Raw genomic sequence first — 25924 nt, 5'->3', positions numbered from 1 at the left:
CAAGGCAGAAATCAAGAGCTGGGACTTCAATCTAGGTCTGCACATAGGTGGCAGGAACCCAACTAGCTGCGCTACCGCCACTGCCTCCCAAGGTCTGCATTAGCAGGGAGCAGGAACCAGAAGCCATAATGGGGAAATGACCCCAGAAAGTCCGATGTGGGGAGTCTTAACCACCAGGTAAATGTTCCCTCCAGGGTGCTAAATTTTGCTCTTGTAGGACAAATCCTCCCAGGCCAGGTTTTCAGAGCATCACCAGTTTTCACCCCACTGGCAGTTTTCCAAAATGAATGTATGCACTTCCCTACTGGATGCACAAGTGGCCAGCTGTAGCCCCAAACATGCAACAGCTGCTAGACAAGATGTTTCTTAGCCATTTTAGCTGGGAAACACAAGAGGCAAATTCAAAGCCTATTTTTCACTGCCTTGAAAACTGGAGGGTTACCCAGCATGAATGTGGACTAATGACACATTGTGGAAAGGCTCAAGTTGTTTTGACAGGAGACTTAAAAATACTCGAAGGCATAGGTTTTCTGGGTGAATGATGTGCAGGCACAATTTTGGAAAAGTAACCACAAAGTGCAAGGACTGGGAAAATTCAGGGACCAGCAGAATTAATTGGTCACATGTAGTTTTAAGTTGAATGAAATGATAAACTGTTTTTTTTTGGGGGGGGGGTGTCAATTTTATTTCCCAGATGGATTTAGCTAAGCTTGAATATAGCGGAGAAGCCAAATGCAGTACAGAAGAATGCACTGAATTGCAGTAGAAAAAGCAAATTCTGACTTCTAGAGTCCTAGAATTAAAATGATTTCTGTCTGGTTACATTCTAAAATGTTCATTCTTTGGTTTCTCATATTCTTCTTTTGCACAAAATGTAAGCATCTCCCCTGCACACACACATATTCAGTTATTCTTTTTCCTTTCTCCTCTCTCTTATTCTCTTTCTCCTTCTCTTATCTCCCTCTCCCCGTCACACACACACACACACACACACATACACACACTTATTCTCTCTCCTCTTCCTCTCTTCTCTCTCTTGATCTCTCTCCTTCTCCCCTTCTCTTTTCTTTCTCTTCTCTCTTATTCTCTCTCCTCCTTCTCTCCTCTCTCTTTTTCTCTTTCTCCTCCTCCCCCCACCCAACACACTGTAGGTTATGCCACCTAAATCCTATCAAGGTTGGTGTTCATACTATCTCTTCAGCGATGCTATTACTCCAGACCTCATTACAACCTCACATTTTAGGCAAGGAAGCTGTGTTTTTACTAATTTTGGTGCCTAATATTCTCTCCTTGGTACACACTGTATTTCTCTCCTTTGGTGATCTCAGAAGAGCAAATAGTACACTTCTAGGTAAGTAGCTTTGAACCCATATGTACCTCAGTTTCCTCATCTGCATATGGGGACTGTAACAGTGTCTACCTTGTAAAACACTAATAAGATCCTGTGAGATTGAGTTAAACCAAGCAAAGTGTCCAGGACCATGCCCAGCATATAGTTCCTGCTCATAAGTGTTAGCCACATTAATCATCACCATCACCAGGCTATTGCACCTCAGCCCAGCGAGAGATGGCACTGCAGACTTCAGGTACCAGCTTCCAGCACCAACAGGGAAGGACGGCTGTCCCTGAGGGGCCTGGGAGAAACAAGATCTCACAAGAAAAACAGACAAGCTGGCCAAGCCCTAAACTCATTAGGTTTGTAAATTACTTTCACATTCACAAGACGGCACAATAGGCCATGGCTCACTAGGCTAATCTTCTGCCTGTGGCGCCGGCACCCCAGGTTCTAGTCCCAGTTGGGGCAACAGATTCTGTCCCAGTTGCCCCCCTTCCGTTCCAGGTCTCTGCTGTGGCCCGGGAGTGCAGTGGAGGATGGCCCAAGGGCTCGGACCCTGCACCCACATGGGAGACCAGAAGGAAGCACCTGGCTCCTGGCTTCAGATCAGCGCAATGCACCGGCCACAGTGCACCAGCCGTAGCAGCCGTTTGGGGGGTGAACCAACGGAAAAGGAAGACCTTTCTCTCTGTCTCTCTCTCACTGTCTAACTCTGCCTGTCAAAAAAAAAAAAAAAAAAAGACAGCACAATAGACTAAGACAATGAAATGATGATGTTGTCTACACTATAGATCACTATTGGGCACTATTACTCATAATTGCTATTCCTGAATTGCTAGAAGTAGGAAACCAGCTCTATTTCCCCTCTTCTTCCTTTCCCAAGGCAAAATTTCCACGTCTTTTTATGTTTCCAACACCCATTCCTTCCCTTCAAGTGACTCCCAAGGGAAGTAAATCACAAGGTCTCTCCATTACAGCAACTGGAGTAGAAATTCTTACCATTACTAAAAAGGAATCCAGGGACGTTGGCAACACTTGAAACGGTGCTGCAGGTAACTCCTGATCAGTGAGGGCTTCATATCCATGTTGGAGGAGTCTTCTTCCCTCCACTTTCCAGGTTTTCTATGTATGTGCTTCTACCTTGCAGTCACCCTTCCATTCCTCAGGACCCAATATATCAAATACCCAGGCCCTTTTCTTCCTGTCCTAGTGCCACATTGCTGTTTCTTCAGCAAGCACTTCTCTCTCCTATCTATCTTCCTTCCATCAACCCATCCCTCCCAGCATTGCCAGGTATATCTTCCAGAAGCATCATGAGAGACTCCTCTGTCATTCAAGATGCTCCACAAATGCCCAGTGTTTGTACTTGAACTTTGCATGCACCTTCCCACCAGCAAAACTAAGGAATGAACTCCCACGGCATGTTCCCAACCTTCCTTACTTCCTGGAATACTCATGTTTCTCCTTTCCTACTGCCATACCAACTTCTCTACAGCATCTTTTCTCCCTTGCCTTAACTCCACAAGCCACACTGGACCCCTTACTTTTCCTTGAATATTCTGGGAAATCTCCCATCTTACAACTCAATAGCCAAGTCCCTCCTCTCCTTCAAGTTCCACTCAAGTGTGCCCTCGCAAGAAGATTCACCTTGACCAGTCTATGAAATTGTCATCCTTGGGGCCAGCATAGTGGTACAGTAGGTTGAGCTGGTGCCTGCAATACCAGCATTCCATGAGTGCTGGTTCAAAGTCCTGGCTGCTCCACTTCCAGTCCAGCTCCCTGCTAATGTGCTTGGGAAAACAGCTAAAGATGGCCCAAGTCCTTGGGCCTCTGCCCACGTGGGAGACCTTGATGGATGGAGTTCCTGGCTCCTGTCTTTAGACTGGCCCAGCCCCAGCTGTTGCAGCCATTTAGGAAGTGAACCAGTGGATGGAAGATCTCTCTCTCTCTCTCTCTCTAACTCTGCCTTTCAAATCTAAAAAGGAAGTTAGGAAGGAAGGAAGGAAGGGTGGGAGGGAGGGATGGAGGAGAAAGAAAAGAAAGAAATGAAAAGGAAGGGAGGAAAGAAGGAAGGAGGAAGGGAAGGGAAGGGAAGGGAAGGGAAGGGAAGGGAAGGGAAGGGAAGGGAAGGGAAGGGAAGGGAAGGGAAGGGAAGGGAAGGGACGGGAAGGAGAAAAGAAAAGAAAAGAAAAGAAAAGAAAAGAAAAGAAAAGAAAAGAAAAGAAAAGAAAAGAAAAGAAAAGAAAAGAAAAGAAAAGAAAAGAAAAGAAAAGAAAAGAAAAGAAAAGAAAAGAAAAGAAAAGAAAAGAAAAGAAAAGAAAAGAAAAGAAAAGAAAAGAAAAGAAAAGAAAAGAAAAGAAAAGAAAAGAAAAGAAAAGAAAAGAAAAGAAAAGAAAAGAAAAGAAAAGAAAAGAAAAGAAAAGAAAAGAAAAGAAAAGAAAAGAAAAGAAAAGAAAAGAAAAGAAAAGAAAAGAAAAGAAAAGAAAAGAAAAGAAAAGAAAAGAAAAGAAAAGAAAAGAAAAGAAAAGAAAAGAAAAGAAAAGAAAAGAAAAGAAAAGAAAAGAAAAGAAAAGAAAAGAAAAGAAAAGAGAAAAGGAAGGAAATGCACCCATAATCCCCACCACCTGATCTTCCTTACTCTTCTGTAGCAGATCAGTGGCTCATTATACTGGGCTTGGACACTCCAATTTTAACCTAAGAAACTCCATGAGCTCAGGGATCTTTCCTCACTGACGGATCCCAAGTGCCAAGAATAGCATCTGGCATGGGGTAGGCATTTCAAAAATAATTGTTGAATGAACCAACTGCTGCTCATTTCCCCCCACAATCTCAAAACAAGGAAAACAGTTTCTCATGGAATACATTTTAGTTTGATTTAAAGAGTTAGTCATTGCCAAGCTCAGCTCCTGCTCAGCTGAAGTTGAGATGACAAATTATTCCTAGCTGTAAAACTTAAATTTGAAACCTACAAGCAGTCCAGTTTTATTATGTCTTGAATGAATGCAACTAGAGTTAATTTTTTTAAGTAAGGAAGTAAGAGAAACATATCAGACTATACTATGGCCCAAGATACACACTCTGTCAGTGGGTGGTCCAACTCCAGCTGGGCTGGGATGACCAGGTACACTTAGCACACATTTTCTTAGTTCTCCACAGGCTTCTGTGAGACCCTGTCAGCCCTCCATGGCAGGTTGGATTCAACCACCACATCCAGCAGGGTCTCCCCTTCCTGTTCCAAGGGCTCTAACCCTTCCTCTCCTATAGTTCTCCTGCGAAGCTCACACTTACACATGGTTGGGACACAATGCTAGTTAAGGGACATAAGCTTTCCTCCACTCATGTACTAAATTAAGAATGTGTTTTTCAAAAGCCTGAACTCATTGCTTCTCGGCCTTTTGGCTAAGATCAAGTGTAGCAAAAGCCTGAACTCTCCTGACCTACATTAGCAGAAATGGGCAGCTCTCTAAGGTCCCTAATGGCCTTCCCTTTCCAACTACCAGTGCAAGGCCAGATTTTGCTCATATAGTCCCAGCAAAAAGCATATTGTAAGACAGTGGATGCAGGAGCACACGTGAAGACTCTAGTCTCTTTGTCTTGGTGTTCAAGATGTCAGTTAAGATGCCCAGGTCCTGTAAAACAGTGCCTGGGTTTGAAATCCAGCCAGCTCTGTATTCCAGCTTCCTGACAATGTGCACCCCGGGAGGCAGCAGGTGATAACTCAAGTAGTTGGGTCCTTGCCACCCATGTGGGACACCTGGATTAAGTTGCTGATTCCTGGTTTTAGCCCTGGCCTAGCCCTGATTGTTGTAGGAATTTGGGAAGTGAACAAATTGATAGGGGTTCTCTCTCTCTTTTTTCTCTCTGTGACTCTTTAAAAAAAAAAAAAAAAAAGAAAGAAAGAAAGAAAGAAAGACAAGAAAAGAAATGGAACCAACATTGTAGTGTACTGGGCAGCCTATAAGGGCATAGTTCATGTCCCACCTGCTCCACTTCTGATCCAGCTTCCTGCTAATGACCTGAGAAAAGCAGCAGAAGATGGTCAAATGTTTGGTCTCCTGGGAGACCAAGATGAAGCCCCTGACTCCTGGCTTTGGCCAGGCCTAGAGCTGGCTATTGCAGCCATCTGGGGAGTGAACCAGCAGATGCAAGATTTCTCTTTGTCTCTCACTCTCTTGTTCTAACTTTGTATTTTTTTAAAAAAAGATTTATTGATTTGCAAGTCAAACAGAAGACATATTTACAAAAATATATAACCACGCCTCTCATCCCACAATTTCTTTCATTTTAGAGAAATATATTTAAAATAAAAAATACTTTACATAAACATTGTTAATTTAAAATAAACTAATAAGTACTTTTAATATTTGTTTCAATTACTAAGGTGACAAATATTCATAGGCATAATTCACATGGACAAAACCCCTTAGAAAAATACTGGGGGAAAAAAATGAGGTCTAAGAGCTCTCCACTACCTACCCAGCCTCCCACTCCCCCAGAAATATCTTGGCAAAGGAAATAAATATTCTTGTTGAAAATGGATGGGCTCATTTTCAAAGTAAATATCTCATTGCTTAATTTATATGCCAGGAACAGATAAAGAGGGAAGGACGCACTTGCACACAGACACACAAGAGAACGAAAGAAAAATAGCATCCAACAGAAGACAGGGAAGGAACAGAGGGTGCTTTAAAAATAGATTTTGTATGAAAATAATTTTTGTTTCAAGAAAAATTTACCTGGTGTTCTGAACCAGAAGCCTCTTGGGAAACTCAGGGGCCTCATGGACTCCCTAACATGCTGGACAGAGGGTAGTCCCTGCATTAACTAAGAAAAAGGTCCAAAGTTTTCAACTGGTTCTCAAAGACGAACACTCACTTGGCTGTTGATTTTAATCTTGCACTAAGAAAACATACTTATTTCTGAGCCATTTAAGAGAGGTTCTAAATTAAAACCAAATTTGAAAAACGCTCACAATTTTTCTAGGAACTTGAGGTCCTCTCCTGATAACGCCTCACCCTTGATCTTGTTAAAAAAAAAAAAAAAGGCACTGACTCGATCACTTGCCTATCAAAGAAAGCAAGCATCAGGGTGGCCCCTCCTAGAGTTATCATGGCCATCCCCTCCCCCCCATGCTTCCAGCGATGGAAGTCTGCAGTATTAATTTCCCTTTCAGCCAAACCCTCTTTTGCTTCTCTACCAAAATTGAGGGTATTGATCTTACAATATGAGGATACATATATATATATATATATTTTTTTTTTTTGACAGGCAGAGTGGACAGTGAGAGAGACAGAGAGAAAGGTCTTCCTTTGCCGTTGGTTCACCCTCCAATGGCCGCCGCGGCCGGCGCGCTGCGGCCGGCGCACCGCGCTGATCCGATGGCAGGAGCCAGGAGCCAGGTGCTTTTCCTGGTCTCCCATGGGGTGCAGGGCCCAAGCACCTGGGCCATCCTCCACTGCACTCCCTGGCCACAGCAGAGAGCTGGCCTGGAAGAGGAGCGACCGGGACAGTATCCGGCACCCCGACCGGGACTAGAACCCCGTGTGCCAGCGCCGCAGCTCACTAGGCTAATCCAGCTGCGGCGCCGGCTGAGGATACATATTTTCAAACCAGGGGAGGAATCATGGAGCCTTGGGAAGAAAGGGGTAAGTCAGGGGTGAGACCTTGTCACCTAACCTCGTTAGATGCAGTTCCTTCTCTGAAAGCCAGTGGAGTTGGTGAAGAAGTCATCTGGGAGGCTTCCTCCAACAAGCTGGGGTTCAGAATCCTGCTGGGATTTGGAATCAGGCAGAAATGAATCCCACAGGTTCAGCTGTGGACTCTGCCTCATCGGTTCCCACTCCATACAATCAGGTGCAGAATTTCTGGGAACACTGAGATGTCAGAAACTGATCAAACCGAATCACCAGCACCACACCTTGGCTCAGGCCTCTGAGAGTGGGTCGCCTGCAGCTCTCCCAAGGCTGCGGCTGCTGAGACATGCTCAGTACAGCCACAACACCCTCACTCAGCTCCCAAGGGGATGAATGAAGCTCTCTTCACAAGTATGCACAAGGGCTCCAAGCCAAACCTTGCCTTAAAAGCACAGAACCTGGCCACAAGACAGGGGCTCCATCAGCTGGTCAAATTCTCTCTCCAGCTTATACTTTGAAAGTCTCAGTCACATAGGAGAGCTGAATTCTAGAACACCAAGTCAAACTTGACCATCACATATAGCAGCCACTATTTTACGCCCAAAACAGTAGGATACAAATTTTCCTTCCATTCCCTTGTGGAATCCTCCCATTAGTCTCACTGAAGAGGCTCTCACCCAGGGAGGTTAAGTTAGGAAACTGCTTTCACAGTGTATGTGCTACACCTGAGCCAAACAGCGAAGCAATGCATGGCTCCTGTAGAAGGAGGACACATATATATGTGAAGCATTCCATGCTTTTTTTTTTTTCAATGTATCACATTGTAACCCATACATATGGACAACTGTTATATACCAGTTTTGAAAACTTGAAAAAAGATAGTCGGGGCCAGTGCTGTGGCATAGCAGGTAAGGCACCAGCATCCCATATGCTCGTTCGAGTTCCAGCTGCTCCACTTCCGATCTGCTGCTCCACTCCCTGCTAGTGTAACTAGGAAAGCAGTGGAGGATGGCCCAAGTTCCTGGGTCCTGGCACCCAAGTGGGAGAACTAAAGGAAGCTCTTGCCTCCTGGCTTTGGACCTGCCCAGCTCCAACAACGTGGGGAATGAACCAGCAGATAGAAGATCCTCTCTCTCTCTGCAGTTCTGCCTTTCGAATAAATAGATAAATCTTTAAAAATAAATAAATAAATAAAAATAGTCAACAGGTAGCAGGCTCAAACTGAGACACACTGATAAATACAGATAAATACATAGACAAGTAGTTAGATAAAATAAGATTAAGCCAAGATATGCTGAAATCCTCTTCTTTGCATGGCTCCAAGCTACTCCTTCTGTCTGTAATCAAAGAAATGCAAAGACCTACCTAGCCCTCAATTTAACCCAATAAGCTTTTAAAGAAACCAACCGAAGTAAATTCTGCTTCAAGAGTACACAGCTTTCTGACTCCTGATACTATTATTTACTGTATGCACACGCACAACCCACATGCTCAAATACATAAATTAGACAAACACTGTTTACCAGAGCCTGTGGCACAGACCACGTGTCACATTTCAAACTCTAAACGTGAACCCCAGGGTGTTCACATTTTAGTAATACATCCAACTACTTCACAAATGCCAAAATCAGGAATAATGGCCCAAAACTCCTTTCTGTGATTATTTTCAAATCAAATGAAGTTGTTCCCATTATTTCAGAAAAAAAATTTGTTTTCTTCCAGGCTGTTAGGCCACACTCTTGGGTCAAATGTCGGCCAGGAACTCTTAGCAGGGAATCAAACTGATGACAGAGCTATTACAGATTCAACTGCCTCACTAGGGCCAACTAAAAGACTTCAATGTCTATGATTCAAGCTTGCTAGAGAGGTCCCTTGGGTCAAAAACTTTTACCAAAATAAAGAAAGAAAAAATTCTTTTCAAGGAAGCCTCCACACCCACTGTCTCCTAAAATACCCTGTTTGGAACATAGTGGGCTCTCAAGAAATTGCATTGGATGAAGATGCCAAACTTAGCCTAGGAAGTGTGGGTGGATGGATAGTGTTGTGCATAATTCTGGGGTTTGTTTCAAGTCATTAAAGATCCTCATTCAACATATAAAGTCAATATGAGCAGAATACTTCCGTTCATTCTGTAGGCTCTGCCAAAGACATCCATGCATAGTAGTCCCCTTACACTCTTCCAATGGCCCTGTTGGAGGCTGGTGTCACTCGGTGGTGGACAGAGAAGGAGCCATAGACAGAGTGACTTGCACAAGGTCACCCAGCTGGTTGGAAAGCAGCCGGGCCAGGATGCAAATGTGCTTCTTAGGATTCCTGGTCCATTGCATTTGGCATTACATTCAGCTGCCTAAGCAGTGACTTTCCCAGACACTACACTGACATGATCTCACTTCCATATATTAACCGTTTTGGAAGGTGGCAGGCTAGGAAATGGACATTTCATAGAACAATTACACTGAAGAACGTTCAGTGGGACTGCATCTGGAGGGGATGCTTTGCCCCGCTTAGGGAGGTACCATGACTCGAAGCCTCAGCCTCTCCATCAGCCAGCCAGGTTTCGGGGTGGGAGATCAAGGAAGCAGAGGTCTAGCTGTCTGCAGGGTTAGAACCCAGCTGGGCACCCCTCTCAAGTTTCACAGAGTATGTGCAACTTCGCACTGCTACAGGTGACGCTCCACTTTCAACAGTGTGTGTCAGTGCATCCTTCCCCATACTCGGAAGGACAGCAGACCATCTCTGCATCATTCCTGCAACACCAACCTCACAATGCCTTCACGTCAGCCCGTCACCTGCCTCCATGACCTGCCAAACGGACAGCAGAGGAGCAGCCCTCACAGGGTAGGCAGAGGGTTACCCGGGGAGTTAGCCTGTCATGTCTGCCATTATAATCTCAATTCAGAAAAGAGATGCATTAAAAATTCAGGTTGTACATCCAGAAGCAAGCTACAGGCTCACCTTCTCAGGCCACAGGATCAGCCATTTAACTACTTCTTTCCTAGGACATAAGGTTTTGAAACAAATGCCAAATAAAAGGGATCCTCAACATACATGAATTGCCAACAATGATGAAAATTACAACAGCTAATAAATCCCCCGACTGCCTGCTTCCTAAGCACCATGCATGTCCATTCACCCATTTTCTCAAAAAACTTTTTTTTTGATTTGGGGGCATTCTGTTTTTTTAAATTTTTTAAGGTATACAAATTCCATATATTTCATATATACAGATTTAGGAACACAGTGATATTTTCCACACTACCCTCCCTCTCACCATGCTCCCACCCTTCCTCTCTTATTCCTTCTCTTAACTTTTACAATGAGCTAGTTTCAGTTTACTTTATACTCCTAAGATTAACCCTACGCTATGTAAAGAGTTCAACAAGCAGTAAGAAGAAAAAAAACACTGTTCCTCCACAGTAGAGACAAGGGCTGTAAACAATCATTGAATCTCAAAATGCCAATTTCACTCCTATACATTACATTGTTGGTACTCTATTAGTTACCACAGACCAGCGAAAACATATGGTATTTGTCTTTTGGGGACTGACTTATTTCACTAAGTATAGCGGTTTCCAGTTGCATCCACTTTGTTGCAAAAGACAAGAACGTTTATTATCCCCCACTTGATAGATGAACAAATTAAGGCTTTAGGAGAATGAATAATCTGCCCAAAGTCATCCAGTTAAGAACAGGCAGAGCCAGGATGCCTGGCTTGCTTACATACATCAGCAAAACCTGCCCACAAGGCAGAAAGACAGCCATCTAATGCCAGTTTCCTTTTTCCCCCCAGCGTCCCCAGTCCTCTGCCATCTGCCCATTGACAAAACTGGACCTCAACATGCTCATTTGACTTGCACGGGAACAAGGCTACAGGGTGCAGTGCTACCTCCTACTGGACAGGTCACAGTATAGACTTCATTGGTCTCCACTGGTCACCCTAATGGCTGATAACATCTTTCAATGGGAATGGGCCCAGTCTGGATTTTGAATCTGAAGCATCATCTAGAAACAACCTATCCTCACCCGAAGCATTAGCTAGGACTCCCTAAGCTCTGCCACAAGAAACAGGAAATCTGAAAAGAACCAGAACTTGTGGAGTTAACTGACATTTAATTATGCTAATATTACTTACCAGTGTCAACTGAGTTAGTGAGCCCTCCTTTCATTCGTAAGATACTTTTTAAGTCTTTTAAAGACTTGCTCAAGCACTAGACACCAACACAGGTAAACTGAGCATCCTCAGCCCCACTGTAGAGAGGAACCACTAGAAGGCAGGGTTTGCCCAAGGTCAAGCAAAGAATTGGCTACAAAGTAGGAACTGGAACCCACCCATATTACTCCTTCCACTACACCTCCCTCCAGAAATGGGTTTGGCTAGCATCGCAAAGAACAGGAAATTGAAATGGCTCCTGGTAAGGTAGCGAGCCTGCCAACCCCTGAGAGGAGCCGACAAGTGACCCAAGCCCGCCCTGAATTAAAATTGGCTCCCCAAAGGAGCTGCCAATGAACCTCTTCCCACCTGCTGCTGTGAAGAAGTAAACTCTAGGAGTTCACACAACCCACTATGCCTGTTTGTCCACAGAAGGGACCAAGTTAGAACAGCAGCTTGAATGAGTGAGATGCTGTTGAAGAACTGTGTTGTAGGGGGAAGGAGTTTCCCAACATGAGCTTATGGGCTTCACTCCCACTCCCATCACACACACCCCATATTTTCTCTCATCCCCACCCCTTAACTACAGAACCATAAGCCAGCAGCACCAGCTACAGCAGCCACCAGGCAAACAGGGCAAAACCCAAGTAAAAGATGAGAATCACCTAAGAGCACAATCATGCATTTCCAGAGTCATGCACCGTTTCCAAAATATTGAAACAGGTTTCAATCACTTTACCTGAGTTGTTTTTGCTCTTCTGCCTTGCATGCTGTTGCTATGGCTAATCTGTGGGTTGGTGGCACCTTCGGAAAGACAGTGAGATTTCCTACAGGGAAGTGTGTTATAATTACTGTATGGAGGAGTCTCATCGGCAGCAGCTGGTGGCATCTTATGGTTTGCAAGATCGGGAATATCAGACACCAAATTCCGACAATAGCCTGCAAATTTGCTCCTGGGTCCCCCGTTTGCTGTCACCCCGGAGTTTTTCTGAGCATACAAGTCACCCAGAGAATTGGCACGCTGACAGGTGCTGAGCTGCCGAGGACTCGCCTGTGTTTCCATCCCCCGAGCCTCCTCGCACTCCTTCTCTTCGGCAGAACCCAAGATTTCTTCGTTGCTTGTTAAATGTTCTTGGCTCAGATCAGAGAGTGAGAATTCCAGGCTATCCTCCCGCCAGATGTCTGCAGATTTGGAGCGTTTCTTCTTAAAGCTCGCTGTCTCCATGAAAGCAGGTCCATTGGAGGTAAAGAGATGCTGCCTCCTGCCTCCCTCAGCCAAGTATGTAGCGTCATCCCCGTAAAGCCTGCTCTCTTCCGAGTCTGGCATGCTCTGCACAGAGGCTGCGGTGAGGACGATGCTGCTGTCTACGCTGGGAGTGACAGAAGAATCAGTGTACGACACGGGTCTCAAGCCCATATCCACTCGGTCCACCCAGATGGGACTCCCGAAGTCCTCCAGGGTGCCCTCCTGGGAGAAGGGCTCCAGGCCATTTTCAGCCAGGGACTGCGGGATGCTGGGGGTGCTGCTGGATCGTGTGCTCACTTCCGAGTTCCTGTGGATCACCTTCCCCGAGGATGCGTGCCTCGTCCGCCGTGTCTTGTGCGAGAGGCGCAGCGAGCGGGACGTGTGCTTGCGTCCCAGGCTGGCATGCTTTTCTCCATAAAACTCATGCGCTACAGTTTGACTTTCTGCGTTTCCCATGGTTTTATGGTCTGTAGCAAAGAGGGGGTGGGGGAGAAGGGTATAAGTGAGTCACTGTAAATATGGGTACAAGGAGAGGGGTGAAACACCTTGGCTTATGGAGTCAGGTAAGTAACAGTGCACCTTTCACTATGCACCTGGCAGGTACTAGGACTCTCACCTGGTAGCAGGTGATAATTAGCATCGTCTGCTGGGATTGCCCCCTGAGATGTAAACTGAGCACATAAACACCACCATTAGAGACCCTGACTAATCTTTACCCAGAGGGCCGGTGCCTGTGGGGCAGTACCAAGTGTTGTATTTGTATATGCAGCAACTCTGCTCTCCCTGTCTATCTTCCTAAACTCTCCAATTCTACATTTAAAGTTCTACTTGGACATATAAGTTGAAAAACCTAAAAGAACAAACCAAGGTGTACACCAGGGATGCAATTCTGTTTGAAATTATTTATATATTTCAGAAAACAAATCCAGAGGTGCATTTCATGATCTCACGCCCTGCATGCCAAGAGTTGGGGGAGGGGGGCTTTCCTTGGATTCTTTCCATGATTCAAAATCAATCAAAAATGGAAAACTTCAAGACGTTAAGTCTGATCAATTCCTCCTAGTACATAAATGTCAAAAAAAGAAAAAAGGCTTTAACCTTTAATTTCACAGTGTTCTGAAAACCTTGACTTTGAGGGATTTTCAGAGGGGTATGGAGTGGCCACCGAGATGGGCAGAACAAAACAGAAACACAGCTCAGCACCAGACTGACAGATTCTGTAAGTGAGCAAACCCAACCTCAGACATTAATCTGGTACAGAGCACCCCCCACATAGGAATTCACATTAGGAAACCACTGAATGTGAGTCAGCCTTGTGGGGCTACACAGGTTAACTCAAGTCCCTCTGGAATATTCTCCCAGGCTTTCTCACTGACCCAGTGACACAGGTCTGTTACCAGAGTACACAAGTGGAAAAATCTTCCAAGCTTGCCAATGACTCAGTCTGCTCTCCTTGCTTGACCAGGTCTCCCTATAACACTTCATATTTTAAAGCTATCCCTCAGCATTCAAAGGGGGTTGGTTCCAGAGGATCAACAGGATAGGATGCTCTGATAGGATGTTCCAATAAGATGAAACAGCATTTGCATCAAACCACCACACATCCTCCCATACAGCTGAAATCATCTATAGATTACTTAAAACACCTAATACAGTGTAGATGCCATGTAAGCCATTGTTATATTGTACTCTTTAGCGGAAAATGACAAGACAAAAAGTCTATGTGTTCAGTATAGATGCAGTATTTTTTTTTTTTCAAATGCTTTTGATCTGTGGTTGGTTGAATCTATGGATGTAGAACCCGGACCTGTTGATATAGACAGATGACTTTTATACTTAGGATAACACATGTGAAAACAGATAGAAAGGAAAGGAAAAGTACAGAATAACTGAGCATGCCCCTGACCTGATTATTTTAGCACTTACACAGCCATTTACTCAGAAATACATGCTTTTTTAGCAGGTTAAGTCACCACTTGGAACACCTGCATCTTGGAACACCTAGCACCTGCATTGGAGTGCCAGTTTAGGTTCTAGCTCCTCTGTTTCCAATCCAGCTACCTGCTGATGTGCAGTCCTGGGAGGCATTAGGTGATGGCTGAAGTCCTTGCGTTCCTACCACCCACATGGGAGACCCAGATGGAGTTCTCGGCTCCTGGTTTCAGCCTGGCCCAGTCCCAGCTGCTGTGGGCATTTTTGGAGTGAACCTGCAGATCGAACATCTCTCTCTCTCTCTCTCTCTCTCTCTCTCTCAAGTAGATAAGTAAATAAAAAGAAAGAAAAAGATATGCTGAGCATCTACCATGTTCAAGAAACTAGAGATATAGCAACAAACAAAATAATACATTCCTTCTCTTGGGACACTGAAATTTTAGCCAGGAAAAGCACGCAATCAACAAAAGCAGATAATGCATCACAAGGAAATAGGAAATGATGTGACTTGTAACCACTGGAAAGCAATCAAAACACCTGGGTTGGTTCACACTGATTCAGGAATCACTCTACAATCCCACTGTTCAGTCTAAAACGTCGCTCACACTCTCTCACAAGGATATCTTTAGTGAAATAAAATTTGTGGCAACAGGAAGGGAAAGCTTGCACTTCATGTCCAGTGAGCTCAGGGGCAAGGCACTCAGGCACCAGATTTACCCTATTCCCATGATGGAATATTCCCTACTGGGTCACATATCTATGATCCTCAAAGGGAATTTTCCAAAAAAGAGAATCTCCTTTTTACTAGCAGCAAGCGTATTTCAAAACAGTATGTTCACACTTTGCTGCCTGGTGTCTTTAAGAAGCAAGGAAAAAAGATCAAAATTTAGCTTAGGGAACATGAAAAGACCAACTGTCCACACACTTGTGTTATCTAAATTCCTAAGAATAGCACACACTGCATTTTTTAACAAGCAAGCTAAATAAATGATACATTTCAATAACACTAAAGGCCATGACCACTTTCAGAGTTCCCGATTTTTGTAAACGTATAAATTAAGATGCCTGTTTTGCCAATAAAAAAAAAAACACACACACACACACAAGACTTAGAACAAATGTCAGTCACAGCCCCATTTAAGAACACAGGAGTAAAGTTAAAAGAGGACAACAGTATAGTGAAATAAGCTGAATGGATGAATAGGCATAAGTGGCACCTCAAACGTGCTTGGATACACCCTCTCCCATCAAATACATCAAAAGTTTGTGAATACAAGCTGACAGATAGATTCTCACCAACAACGGGCTGCTTCGGCTTCCTCATGCCAACAGAAACTAATCAAGTTAAAAGCCTCTGGAGAGGTTTCCAAAAGGAGACGGCCCCAACCTTCAAGAATTACAGTGTTCCATGCATCACACTGACGGCTCTGTTAGATTAACAGCATTCTTGGTAGCAAGATTCTTTGCAGCCAGCCAAGGTAGGGAGAAGTCACTGTCACAGTGAGAATTAGAATGAGAAGATGAAGGCCAAATCTGCAAAACCCTATAAAAGGAGCAATTCTCAGGGGGTGACTGAATAGAGTCAGCAGGAAGTTTGAGGCAACTCAAGTGAGAGTGGGAGATGGGATGGTTGCGGGTGGGAGGGAGGTTATGGGGGAAAAAGCCACAACAATGCAAAAGTTGTACTTTGTAAATTTATATTTATTAAATAAAATTTTAAAAAAAGCTGTTCAAGCTGTTAAAATATCCCTTAGTTTGAGAGCTTTTCTGGAAAGGACAGTGAGAACCATGAAGGCCCAAGTGGTGTCTTAAATGCCATGAGCATAAAAAATTTAAATTGTTCATTGCAGATGAGAGATGCAATCTCTTCTTACAGAAGTTGACCCTCAGAAAACCTCCAGATTCTAATTCTGCAATTCTAATCCTCCCATGTATGACTTCCAGCACAATGACCCCTGCCTACCCTACTTAGTCCTATTCAATTTTATTTCAAACAATAAAGACTAGAAATATTCCACTCATGATAAGGCATCAACAAAAAGCTGTGCATTTCAGTAACAAGACCAGAAGGTAGGTGCTCAGTACCTCAACAAAATACAAAAATAGAGAGAGAAATGAAGAGAAAGTTCAGGGAAAAAAAATGGTACAGGTTGAGCCTCCCCAAATCTAAAATCCGAAATCGAAAATGTTGCAGAATCTGAAACTTTTGAGTGCCTACATGACATTACAAGTGGAAAATTCCACAACTGACTTCATGGTATAAGTCAAAGTCAAAACGCAGGTACACTAAAAATACTGTCCAAAATCACCTTCAGGCCATGTGCATACATAATATTAAACATAAATGAATTTTGTGTTTAGACTTGGGTCTCATCCCCAAGATATCTCAATATTATAGATACCGGTATTCCAAAATCTGGAAAAAAATCTCAAAATCTGAAACACTTCCAGGTCCCAAGCCTTCTGGCAAGTGCTTGGGAGACCCAGAAGAAGCTCCTGGTTCCTAGCTTTGGACTGAGAATGGGAGAAAAATGTGGGACTGCTAACATTCTACATAAGTAAGCCACTGTCTAAAATTCAGAATTCAGGGAATTTAAAACTGGTCATGTTTCCAGGCCCAACATCTAGATACATCTGAGGATTCCCTTATCCAAAAGGCTTTCTTCTGTTGCTTTCCCAGGCACATTAGCAGGTAGTGGGATTGGAAGTTGAGCAGTTGGGACTTGAACCAGTTCCCAGGATGTCAGCACCACAGGCAATGGCTTAACCCACTACTCCATCATGCCAGCCCCTTACTTTTCTTTTTCACTCTCTATCCTTCCACACTGGAACCCAAGCTTTAAGAGGGATGAAAGTTTTACTCATTTTCTTTTATGCCGACTCCTCATTGCTTAGAACATAGCCTGAAAGGAAGTGGGTGTTCAATTAAAAAAAAAAAAAAAATCCCTCCCTATTTGTAGGTTCCACACTCATAGATTCAACCAACCACAGATTGAAAAGATTTGAGGAAAAATAAAACATGTCTGCCCTGAATATGCAAAGACATGTATTTTCTTCTATTTCCTAAATACTACAGCATAATAATTATTTACACAGCATTTATAGAGCACTAGGTATTATAGGTAAACTAGAGATGACTTAAAGTACATGGGAAGAGATGCACAGGTTCTAAGTAAATACTATGCCATTTCATGGAAGGGACTTGAGCATCCATGGATTTTGGTATCTGTACAGGGTCCGGGAACCAATCCCTGCCACATGCCAAGGGATGAATGAGTGCCTAAATATACCTTAATCTAAAACATCAAAGCCCACACAACTGCAATAACATTTAGACAAGAACACGTCACAATGTCAACTGGATGTGGAGCATGGGTTTCCAACGAGCTTGCTGCTCTCAGCATTCCTTCCACCTGCAGCCCTGTACACAGCTCTCAGTCTGCACTACTGGGCCTGAGTTGGCCCTGATCTGTGAACTGGGTTGCAGGGCTCAGTTCATGTTCCCTGGTGTTTCTCATCTACTACCTCTCCCCACCAATACCTGGGGGAAAGAATTAAGCGTTTGTTCCTGCCTGTCTCATTCCACTTAATTCTCAACTTCAGTTCCTGTCCTCCTCCTCCCACTTTTGGAGCTGTATTATAGAAGGAAGGATGGGATAGGGTTAAGAGTTGAGAGGCTGCCTTTTCCCATAAGGTAGCCAGGAAAAAAAATGTTCAGGCCTAAGATGATCGGGGGGTGGGGGGATAAATGGGGGCAAAGGAGACAAAGTGGCTGCAGTAGGCAAGTATATCATTTGAAAGCAGTATGGTATCTGAAGATTAAGATACCCCAGGGCCACGGAATCAAGGCCAATAGAATAACTGTGACTTTTCCTTTCTTGCCAACACCATCGTGTCTCTTTCAGACTGATAAGTTACACTTGACCACGAGTAACTTCTAAATGCCTTTAAATCCCATCAAATTAAATGTGTTACGAAGGAGTTAAAAGGCATCTTAAGGAATTTGATCAATATATACAAACATTTATTAATTACGATGGTTCATACAAACATCAGACAGGTGGTCACTTCTCAGGGGTTGCTTTCATGGGATATTTTTAGCCTATTAAGCATTATACAATGCTTAATTGAAACAATGTCAAATTCCTGGATTTGTAATTTATTATAATTTTGTAAGATGCAATCATTAGAGAAGACTAGGTGATAGTCACATTTCTTGTATACAGTTTGCTGCAAATACATCACTGTTTCAAAATAAAAAAGCGAACCAAGCCTTAACTACCAGGACAGTTCTTGTTAAATAAAATTTTAGCTTAAAAGTGAGGATTCTTTCAAAAGAAGTGCATTTGAAACCACCTCCCCTTTAAATGAAAATCACCTAGAATATTCTATAATTCCAATGACTAACATAAAATATAAGCATTTATTGGGCATGATCTAGCAAAAAATAATCACGAAATACAAGACAAACAGACCAATGGCCCAGAGTGAAGTTAAGTAGAAAGAGAAAAAAAATGAGACAGACCTTGTTCTGCTCAGGTCCTTGTAAGTCAGAGAGTGAGTGGGGCTCTCAGAGAAAAGAGAACTGGACAAGGAACTCCCCTAATGTAGTAAGTAAATCCACATGAGTCTCGGGCTCACCCCTCAGATGCCCATACCTGGACTAAACCAGAGCAGACAGCACAGGCTTTGAAAACTGAATCACCATGTAAACCACAGCCCAACCCTCAGACTAACCCCTGGGTGACGCATGAGTGGCAGAAACCCAAAGTAGCATAGCAAAGACTCTGAAATCTAAACTGATGTGAAAGTCTCCACCCGACCGAGGTGAGACAGAATTTGCAATCCGGTCCCAGCTGGGTTGGCTGCCTGAGAAAACAGTAACAAAGAAAAATCAATATTCTCCAGATGACTTCAGTAAGAACTTGAGTCTCACAACATAATATTCAAAATATCCAAGCTGCATTCAAAGAACCTGGAAAATCTAGCCAGTTCCCCAGGGCAAAGACAATCAATAGATGCCAACCTCAAAGTGGCCCAGAATCTAGAATTATTCCACAAAGACTTTTAAAGCAGTTATTATAACTGTGTTTTCTAAGTAGGGGTAAACACTCTTAAATAAAATTATTAATAAACACTCTTAAATAAAAAGTTAATTGCTTGCAATGTGTATACACAATCACTATGACCCTCAATGATGATATACAAGTAGAGAAACACAACATATACACAAAATAAAGGTAAACACTGTGTGATCCAAGGTATAATAGGTCTGCTGCATTTGTCAATCACCCCAAAGCTATATTTTCTTAGTACTGTGTGAGAAAATATTCCAACTAATAGGAAGCCAACACATGGTCAAAGTCCTCAGCAGACAGATCAATGAAACACAGTTCCATAACCACAAATTGTTGAGAGGATAAAGAGGGAGGGAATAAAAAGATTCAAGGAAATCTAGAATTGATCTCCACACCTGGAGGACTAAGAAGGTTACACAGGTTGAGCATATCCAAAACGCCTGGGACCAGAAGTGATTAGGATTTTGGGACTTTTCAGATTTTGGAATATTTGTATATGTATAATGAAAAAGATATCTTGGGGATGGGACCAAAATCAAAACACAAAATTCACCAATGTTTCGTATACACCATCTACACAGAGCCTGAAGGTAAGTTTAGATGATATTTTTAATAATTTTGTGCATAGGGGCCCTGCACTGTGGCATAGCAGGTAAAGCCGGTGCCTCCAGTGCCGGCATCCCCTATGGGTGCCATTTCGAGTCCTGGATGCTCCACTTTCAAGCCAGCTCTCTGCTGTGGCCTGGGAAAACAGTGGAAGATAGCCCAAGTCCTTGGGCCCCTGCACCCATGTGGGAGGTCCAGAAGAAGCTCCTGGCTCCTGGCTCCAGACTGGCGCAGCTCCGGATGTTGCGGCCAACTGGAGAGTGAACCAGCAGACGGAAGACCTCACTTTCTGCCTCCCTTGCTCTTTGCGTAACTCTTTCAAATAAAAATAAATAAATCTTTCAAAAAAATAAATTCATGAGAAAAGGAAATACAGAATAAGTGTATTTAAAAAATAGTAAACTTGTGCATAAAACAATGTTTCACAGTATTGAAATTTCCACTTACAGCATCATGATGGAAAACAAAAAGTTTTGGATTTAAGATTTTTGACTGAGGCATGCTGCACCTGTAGTAATATTTTTATGGTTCAGGGTGTCTAATCCCCTGGCTGACACTCATCCTGGCAGACAGCAGGCTGTCCTACCCACAGCTCAGGAACAAAATCCCACAAGGGGCAGCTGACCAGGACCTACCCATTCAGGTGTCAATAATCAGAAAGATGATTCCACCACTGAGGTACATCATTTCTGCAGCAAAACTCTCCTCACTCTCACTAAGTAAGTACTCACATTTGAGGTGCACACTTTGAGCAGGTTAAAGGTGTCTTTAAGGATACTAACAAGCAAATACTTCCCCCATATCTACATGTGCTAACTCTGTGTCAGAATTTTAAAAGAAACTATTCTGGGTACAGGGCTTATGGGTCATTTTCCTTTTCACAGGTATACTTTGGGGGAGTACTTTCTAAAGTTTCTCTGTGAAGCACGTAATTCATTTTAAGGAAAGAAATAAACAAAACATTTTAACTCACTGAATTTTTTTTTCAGGGTTGGGAGGGTGTAGTAATTGAAGAGTGAGAATGTAGGCACCCTTGCGGACAGCTACAATGACAGCAAACCCACATTTCAAACAAATGACTGGAGGAAATTACTTAAATAAAATACTACTGAACTTAGATTTAGTTACTCATCTGTCCATTTCAAAGGCACGGCATTGTGTCTGATTTTTATATACCCCCTACCCATTTTATTCTAATCTCCTGATAGCAGGAATGACAGCTTACCTGTCCTTGAATTTATAACCTAAATATGCTGAAGTTTTTAGTCCAACTCTTCTATATTGAAACATACATCATGGAGCTTATCTTTTAATGAGGCTACTTCAAATCTATGAAAACATTAGATCCCAGTGGTAAACCCAAAAAAATCCAATTCAAATTGTATTCAAGTTGAAAGTTAACTGTAAAAGCAAGGTTTCTATGCTGTTGTTAAGGAAAACTGTGAAATCCAACCATAAAACATTTAATGATGTATGTAAGTCATAATTATTAATAACGTAATTTGAATGTAACGATCTCCCTCCTCTACTTGAAAACAGACCTCAGAAACAGTGAGAGAAAGGGATGAAATGTATTTATTTCAAAGTTAAATTTGAAGTGAAAATCACAAGACAACAGATTGCAAATTTAAAATTAGATTCTAGTGGGAGGTCTTGGTTTCAAGCCTGTTTTTTTCCCTACTGGAGGCTGAGCTTGAAGACAGGGGGGGAAAAGAGCTAAGATTAAACTGAGACAAAGTTCTGAAAGTTTTTGCTGCATCTTTACAACCCTTGCAAACAGTTTTGCCAAGTCACACACAAACAGCCCTAACACAAGACACTAACAAAGAAAAATTCACAACAAATAAAAGATGATCTTTGGTTTAGAAAAGATTGTCATATTTTTGACTGTGTTTATTTTTGCTCTTTAAAGATGATCCAAAGCAGAAATAAAATAGATCATTGTTTTGAAGTTTGATTTTGAAGTCCTTTTTCAAACATAATCCATTACAAAGAAGGTGAGGCTCAGGGATAAATTTAAAAGATCCTGAGGGCAATTCACAGGAGAAGAAAAGATTTCACCACCACTTGCTTTCTGTCTCTCTCTCTTTTTTAAATACTAATGCTTTTTGAATTGTCAGTTGGGTACAACCCTAATCCAAGGAAGTGATCCCAAGTTCTTTTTCCCACGAGCTCCATACATCACAAGAAATTCAACTGTATGAAATGTACCTATCCTTCCACCTTGGAAGCATTTCTATGAATTCATGCAAACGTTCACAGGCTCAAATACAGAGAAACCTACCTTAGAAGGCAACAGTGGTCCCCAGCCCAACTTGCCCCAGGAGCACTGTGGCATTTAGATATTAAGATGGGAAGGCGGCAGGTGTCTGTGGCGAGGGCTGGGGAGTGTGTCAGCACCTGCTCCCCGGGATGGCCATCACAGTCTCATCTGGGATAATGCGCTGAAAACCTGGAGAGGAGAGGGTGGAAGAGGACGCAAAAACAGAAAGGAAATGATCAGCCAGAAGAAAGAGAATTTCCCATCAATTTCATTTTCACCACTTCTTCGATACCAACTGTGTATGAAGTTACACACACCAAATCAGGATCTACATTTAGCTCTACATATCAAATGATAGGCTTAATCAGCTAGGTAAATACATATCAGAAAATTTACCTTCATGGTGATAAACAGCCCTCCAAACTAAGTTACCATTTTTATCTATCTCTGCAGATAAAGACAATGGATAACAAAAACATGTTACTATGGAATGATTTCCATTGTCCCTTCTTAATCATCAGAAGAGTCTCAACAAACAGAAAAATGAATCAAAGGAGCCTGCTATTCTCAAAGTAGAGCTATATTTATACTGGGAGTTGAAGAAATGCTAAGACAATAGAACTAAATATAAGAGTACTTTAAAAAGTCTGTAGGAAATGGAAATAAAAGATAATTTTATTTTGGTGTAAAATCTTTTGAAATCTATGGGAATGCATATTATGAAAAATCTATGCATGGGACTAAAAACAAAGTCCACACCAAAATAAGCTGATCTTTTGATTTTCCATCTGAAAATTTTCACTTTTCACAAACTTTTTGAAGTCCTCTCATTAACAGACTATGTGGTTGTATATATGTTTTCTTCCAATGGCAGACTTTAAATTCACAGAAGAGTCATAAAGAATATGTCCAGGGAAGAATTTAGGTAAAATATCCAAACTGTAGTTTAACGTAGGACATAGTCTGATAAGGACAGCTCCAGAAACAAAAGTGCCCATTTTCTCTTCTTTTTGTTTCTGAAGCCTGCCTTAGGAGGTAAGATTGCAAAAGGGCTGCAAAATTTCTTTGGACAGCAGCATCCTCTCATTGGCCTGCTGACCTTGCCTCCCTGGATTGCCCACCACTCATAGCTGGTGGTTTCAGCCAAGTGGGAGACTAAGATGCAAAATACTTTGAGCACAGACATAGAAAAAATGGCCCATTTCATGGGGAGAAAAAAAAAAAACACACAGGGAGGCTGCAAGTAAACAAATATATACATCATTATAGAACAGAACAATAGCCAGAGTTACAATTCTTTATCTAGGAAAATGTGTTATTTAACCATGAAGTTAGTGACTCATGCTTGCAGGAAGGGAACACAAGTTCTCTGCAACACCTCATTATTAGCCCCATAATATGTGCCCTTTTCATAATTCCCCCATGACTATCCCCTGCTCCTTCCCTTTTCCTAAGCATCTACCTTAAACTGCTCTCTGCAAATTTCCAAATTTTCAAGGCAGTTCCTGAATTGCTTAGGAACTGGCACAAATTAATAAGCAACAGCCCATTTATATTGAAATGGACTCATTACTGTGCCAGCTGCCAATAATTTGCAAGGCTGGTTTCTTGCTGGCAAAGGAGGCCTGCAGGCTGCATGTCCTTCCACCTGCACAAGGGAGGCTGATAATGCATTTTTTATACTTAAAAACAATTACATATTCTATCTACCAGAACTACGATTTTTCTCTATCTATATTCTTCTAGTCTCTGAGCAGAAAAACAATATGGAGACGAAGGTGACAGTTATGGAGCATTATTTATAAGACACAAAAGAAAACTAAATCAATTGGGCTTTCTATAATGTTTTTCTAATGTTGGTGGGGGAAAAAATTAGCCATGAACCTGGCTGTGGAATGGATCCAAAATGTGGACTCACAAAGAGTTCTACCTTTGTTCTCTTGCAATTAGCAGTTACAGTAGTATTTCAAAAAGTGTATGGAAAGTAAAATTAAAAGATAAGTTCATTTTGGTATAAATTATTTTGAAATCTATAGACTAGGTATCTTCAAAAAGTCATGGAAAATGTGTATTATGAAAAAACTATACATGAGATTTTAAATTTTTCTTGCATCAAAATAAACATCTCTTTTTAAAGATTTACTTATTTATTTGTAAGGTCAGCGTTATGGAGAGAGAGGAGAGACAGAGAACATGTCTCTTTTTCTGAGAGAAACAGACACACACACACACACAAAGGCACACGCACAGGGCAGACAGACAGGCAGGGCTCCACTGGTTCATTTATCAAAAGCCCACAATGGCCAGGGATGGGCCAGGGCCAACGCCAGGAACTGGGAATGCAATCCATATATCCATTAGATGGCAGGGACCCGACTACCTGAGCCACACCACTGTACTAGGAGAAATTGGGAACTGGAATTGGAGCCAGAACAAAACTCAGGAGCTCTGAAGTGGGATGCAGGCATCTTATCCAGCATCTTAAGCACTAGGCCTTAATTCCATTTTCAACCAACTTTTTCTATGCTAAGGTCATAATGTGTCAACAAGGACTGACTTGGCTTATTACAAGTTAATGCCCACATCCTTGTTAACGTATGGCCTAGCAATTCAAGAATTACCAATACTTTGTGTTTTTTTTTTTTTTTCAAGAGCTGTAAAGAATTTAATTTTGCCTTCAAAAAGCTATATACCAACCTCAGTGTTAGGAGTCTGGGCCTGGAGTCATACCTCATAGGTCAATTCTAGCTTTGAAAGTCAAATCTTTACTTATGGAGTGATCTGGGGCAAACTCTCAATATCAGTCTATTCCCTTCAAAAGTAGAGATAATAATACTTCCTAAGAGCATTAAATGAGATAATCTATGTTAGACATTTTGCCTCACAGCTGCCACATAATCAGTTCTCAATAGATGTTAGCCATCATTTCCACTATCATTTAACACTTGGTAAACCATAAGGAGTGTGCTGTGGTCAGGGCCACTATCATGGGATCTTCCTTAACAGGATACCTATTTCACTGCGAATGAATCTATGTTACAAGTTGAATCAAATCAGTGACCTTACATTTATCACAGAACAATATGGGGAATTCACTAATGCACTGGAAGAGGTACATTCAGCCTGCACACAAACACACGCCAGGCTGAGGAAATCCAGCAGGACCAGTCTGCCTGCTCACATTCCCTTCAGCTGCCCCCCAGTGATGTGTTGACTACGCAAGTTTTTAGGTCTTGCTCTGATTCATCCTCAACTCACAGTCAATTTCTGTGTCAGAGGTCAAATAACCACTTTTCACAGCAAAATGTGTGTACTGAAGGTGGGGACAGTATTACCAAAACTAATCTCAGGCTTCAAAATCTACAAAACAGATGGGACTGAGAAGCCCTACTGCTCCAATCCTGTAGTATGTTTTAATGGAAGAAAGTAGAAGTGTCAGAAATATTGTGCCTATGGCATCTAATCCATGGCTTTTCTTAAAAAGTCAGCTAGACCAGAATTTTATTTTTCACCTTCAAAAGTACTCATAAGGGGCTTTCTGTCATTTTTAAATCCTTGTGAGTTCCAAGAAATCAGAGTATATAGAGAAAAGAGTATTGTGTTTGACCTCAAAATACCCAGACTGTATTACGTACTAAATTATGTGACCTTAGACTGGTAAATTACCCAAAAACCACCTA

General features: G+C 42.3%; 1 protein-coding gene across 17 annotated transcripts in view; it reads right to left on the bottom strand.

Annotated features, from left to right (window-relative positions):
- TIAM1 (TIAM Rac1 associated GEF 1) overlaps positions 1-25924 on the bottom strand; it is a 445843-nt gene that overhangs the window by 135622 nt on the left and 284297 nt on the right. For 12 of the 17 annotated variants that reach the window (XM_051819218.2, XM_051819217.2, XM_070071883.1 and 9 more), the window contains 2 exons: positions 22266-22433; positions 11859-12832 (listed from right to left, as the gene is read on the bottom strand). In XM_051819218.2, coding sequence (XP_051675178.1) covers positions 11859-12821 — 963 coding nt within the window. In that variant the 5' untranslated portion in view covers positions 12822-12832; positions 22266-22433. The remainder of the gene's footprint in view (positions 1-11858; positions 12833-22265; positions 22434-25924) is intronic. The other 5 variants (XM_051819224.2, XM_051819221.2, XM_051819225.2 and 2 more) reach the window with 1 other exon arrangement.

The sequence above is a fragment of the Oryctolagus cuniculus genome, chromosome 4 (genome assembly GCF_964237555.1).
Source record: "Oryctolagus cuniculus chromosome 4, mOryCun1.1, whole genome shotgun sequence".
In the NCBI taxonomy this organism is placed as follows: domain Eukaryota; kingdom Metazoa; phylum Chordata; class Mammalia; order Lagomorpha; family Leporidae; genus Oryctolagus; species Oryctolagus cuniculus.
The sequence above is the reverse complement of the archived record's forward strand: the minus strand, read 5'-3'. Positions and strand labels throughout refer to the sequence as shown.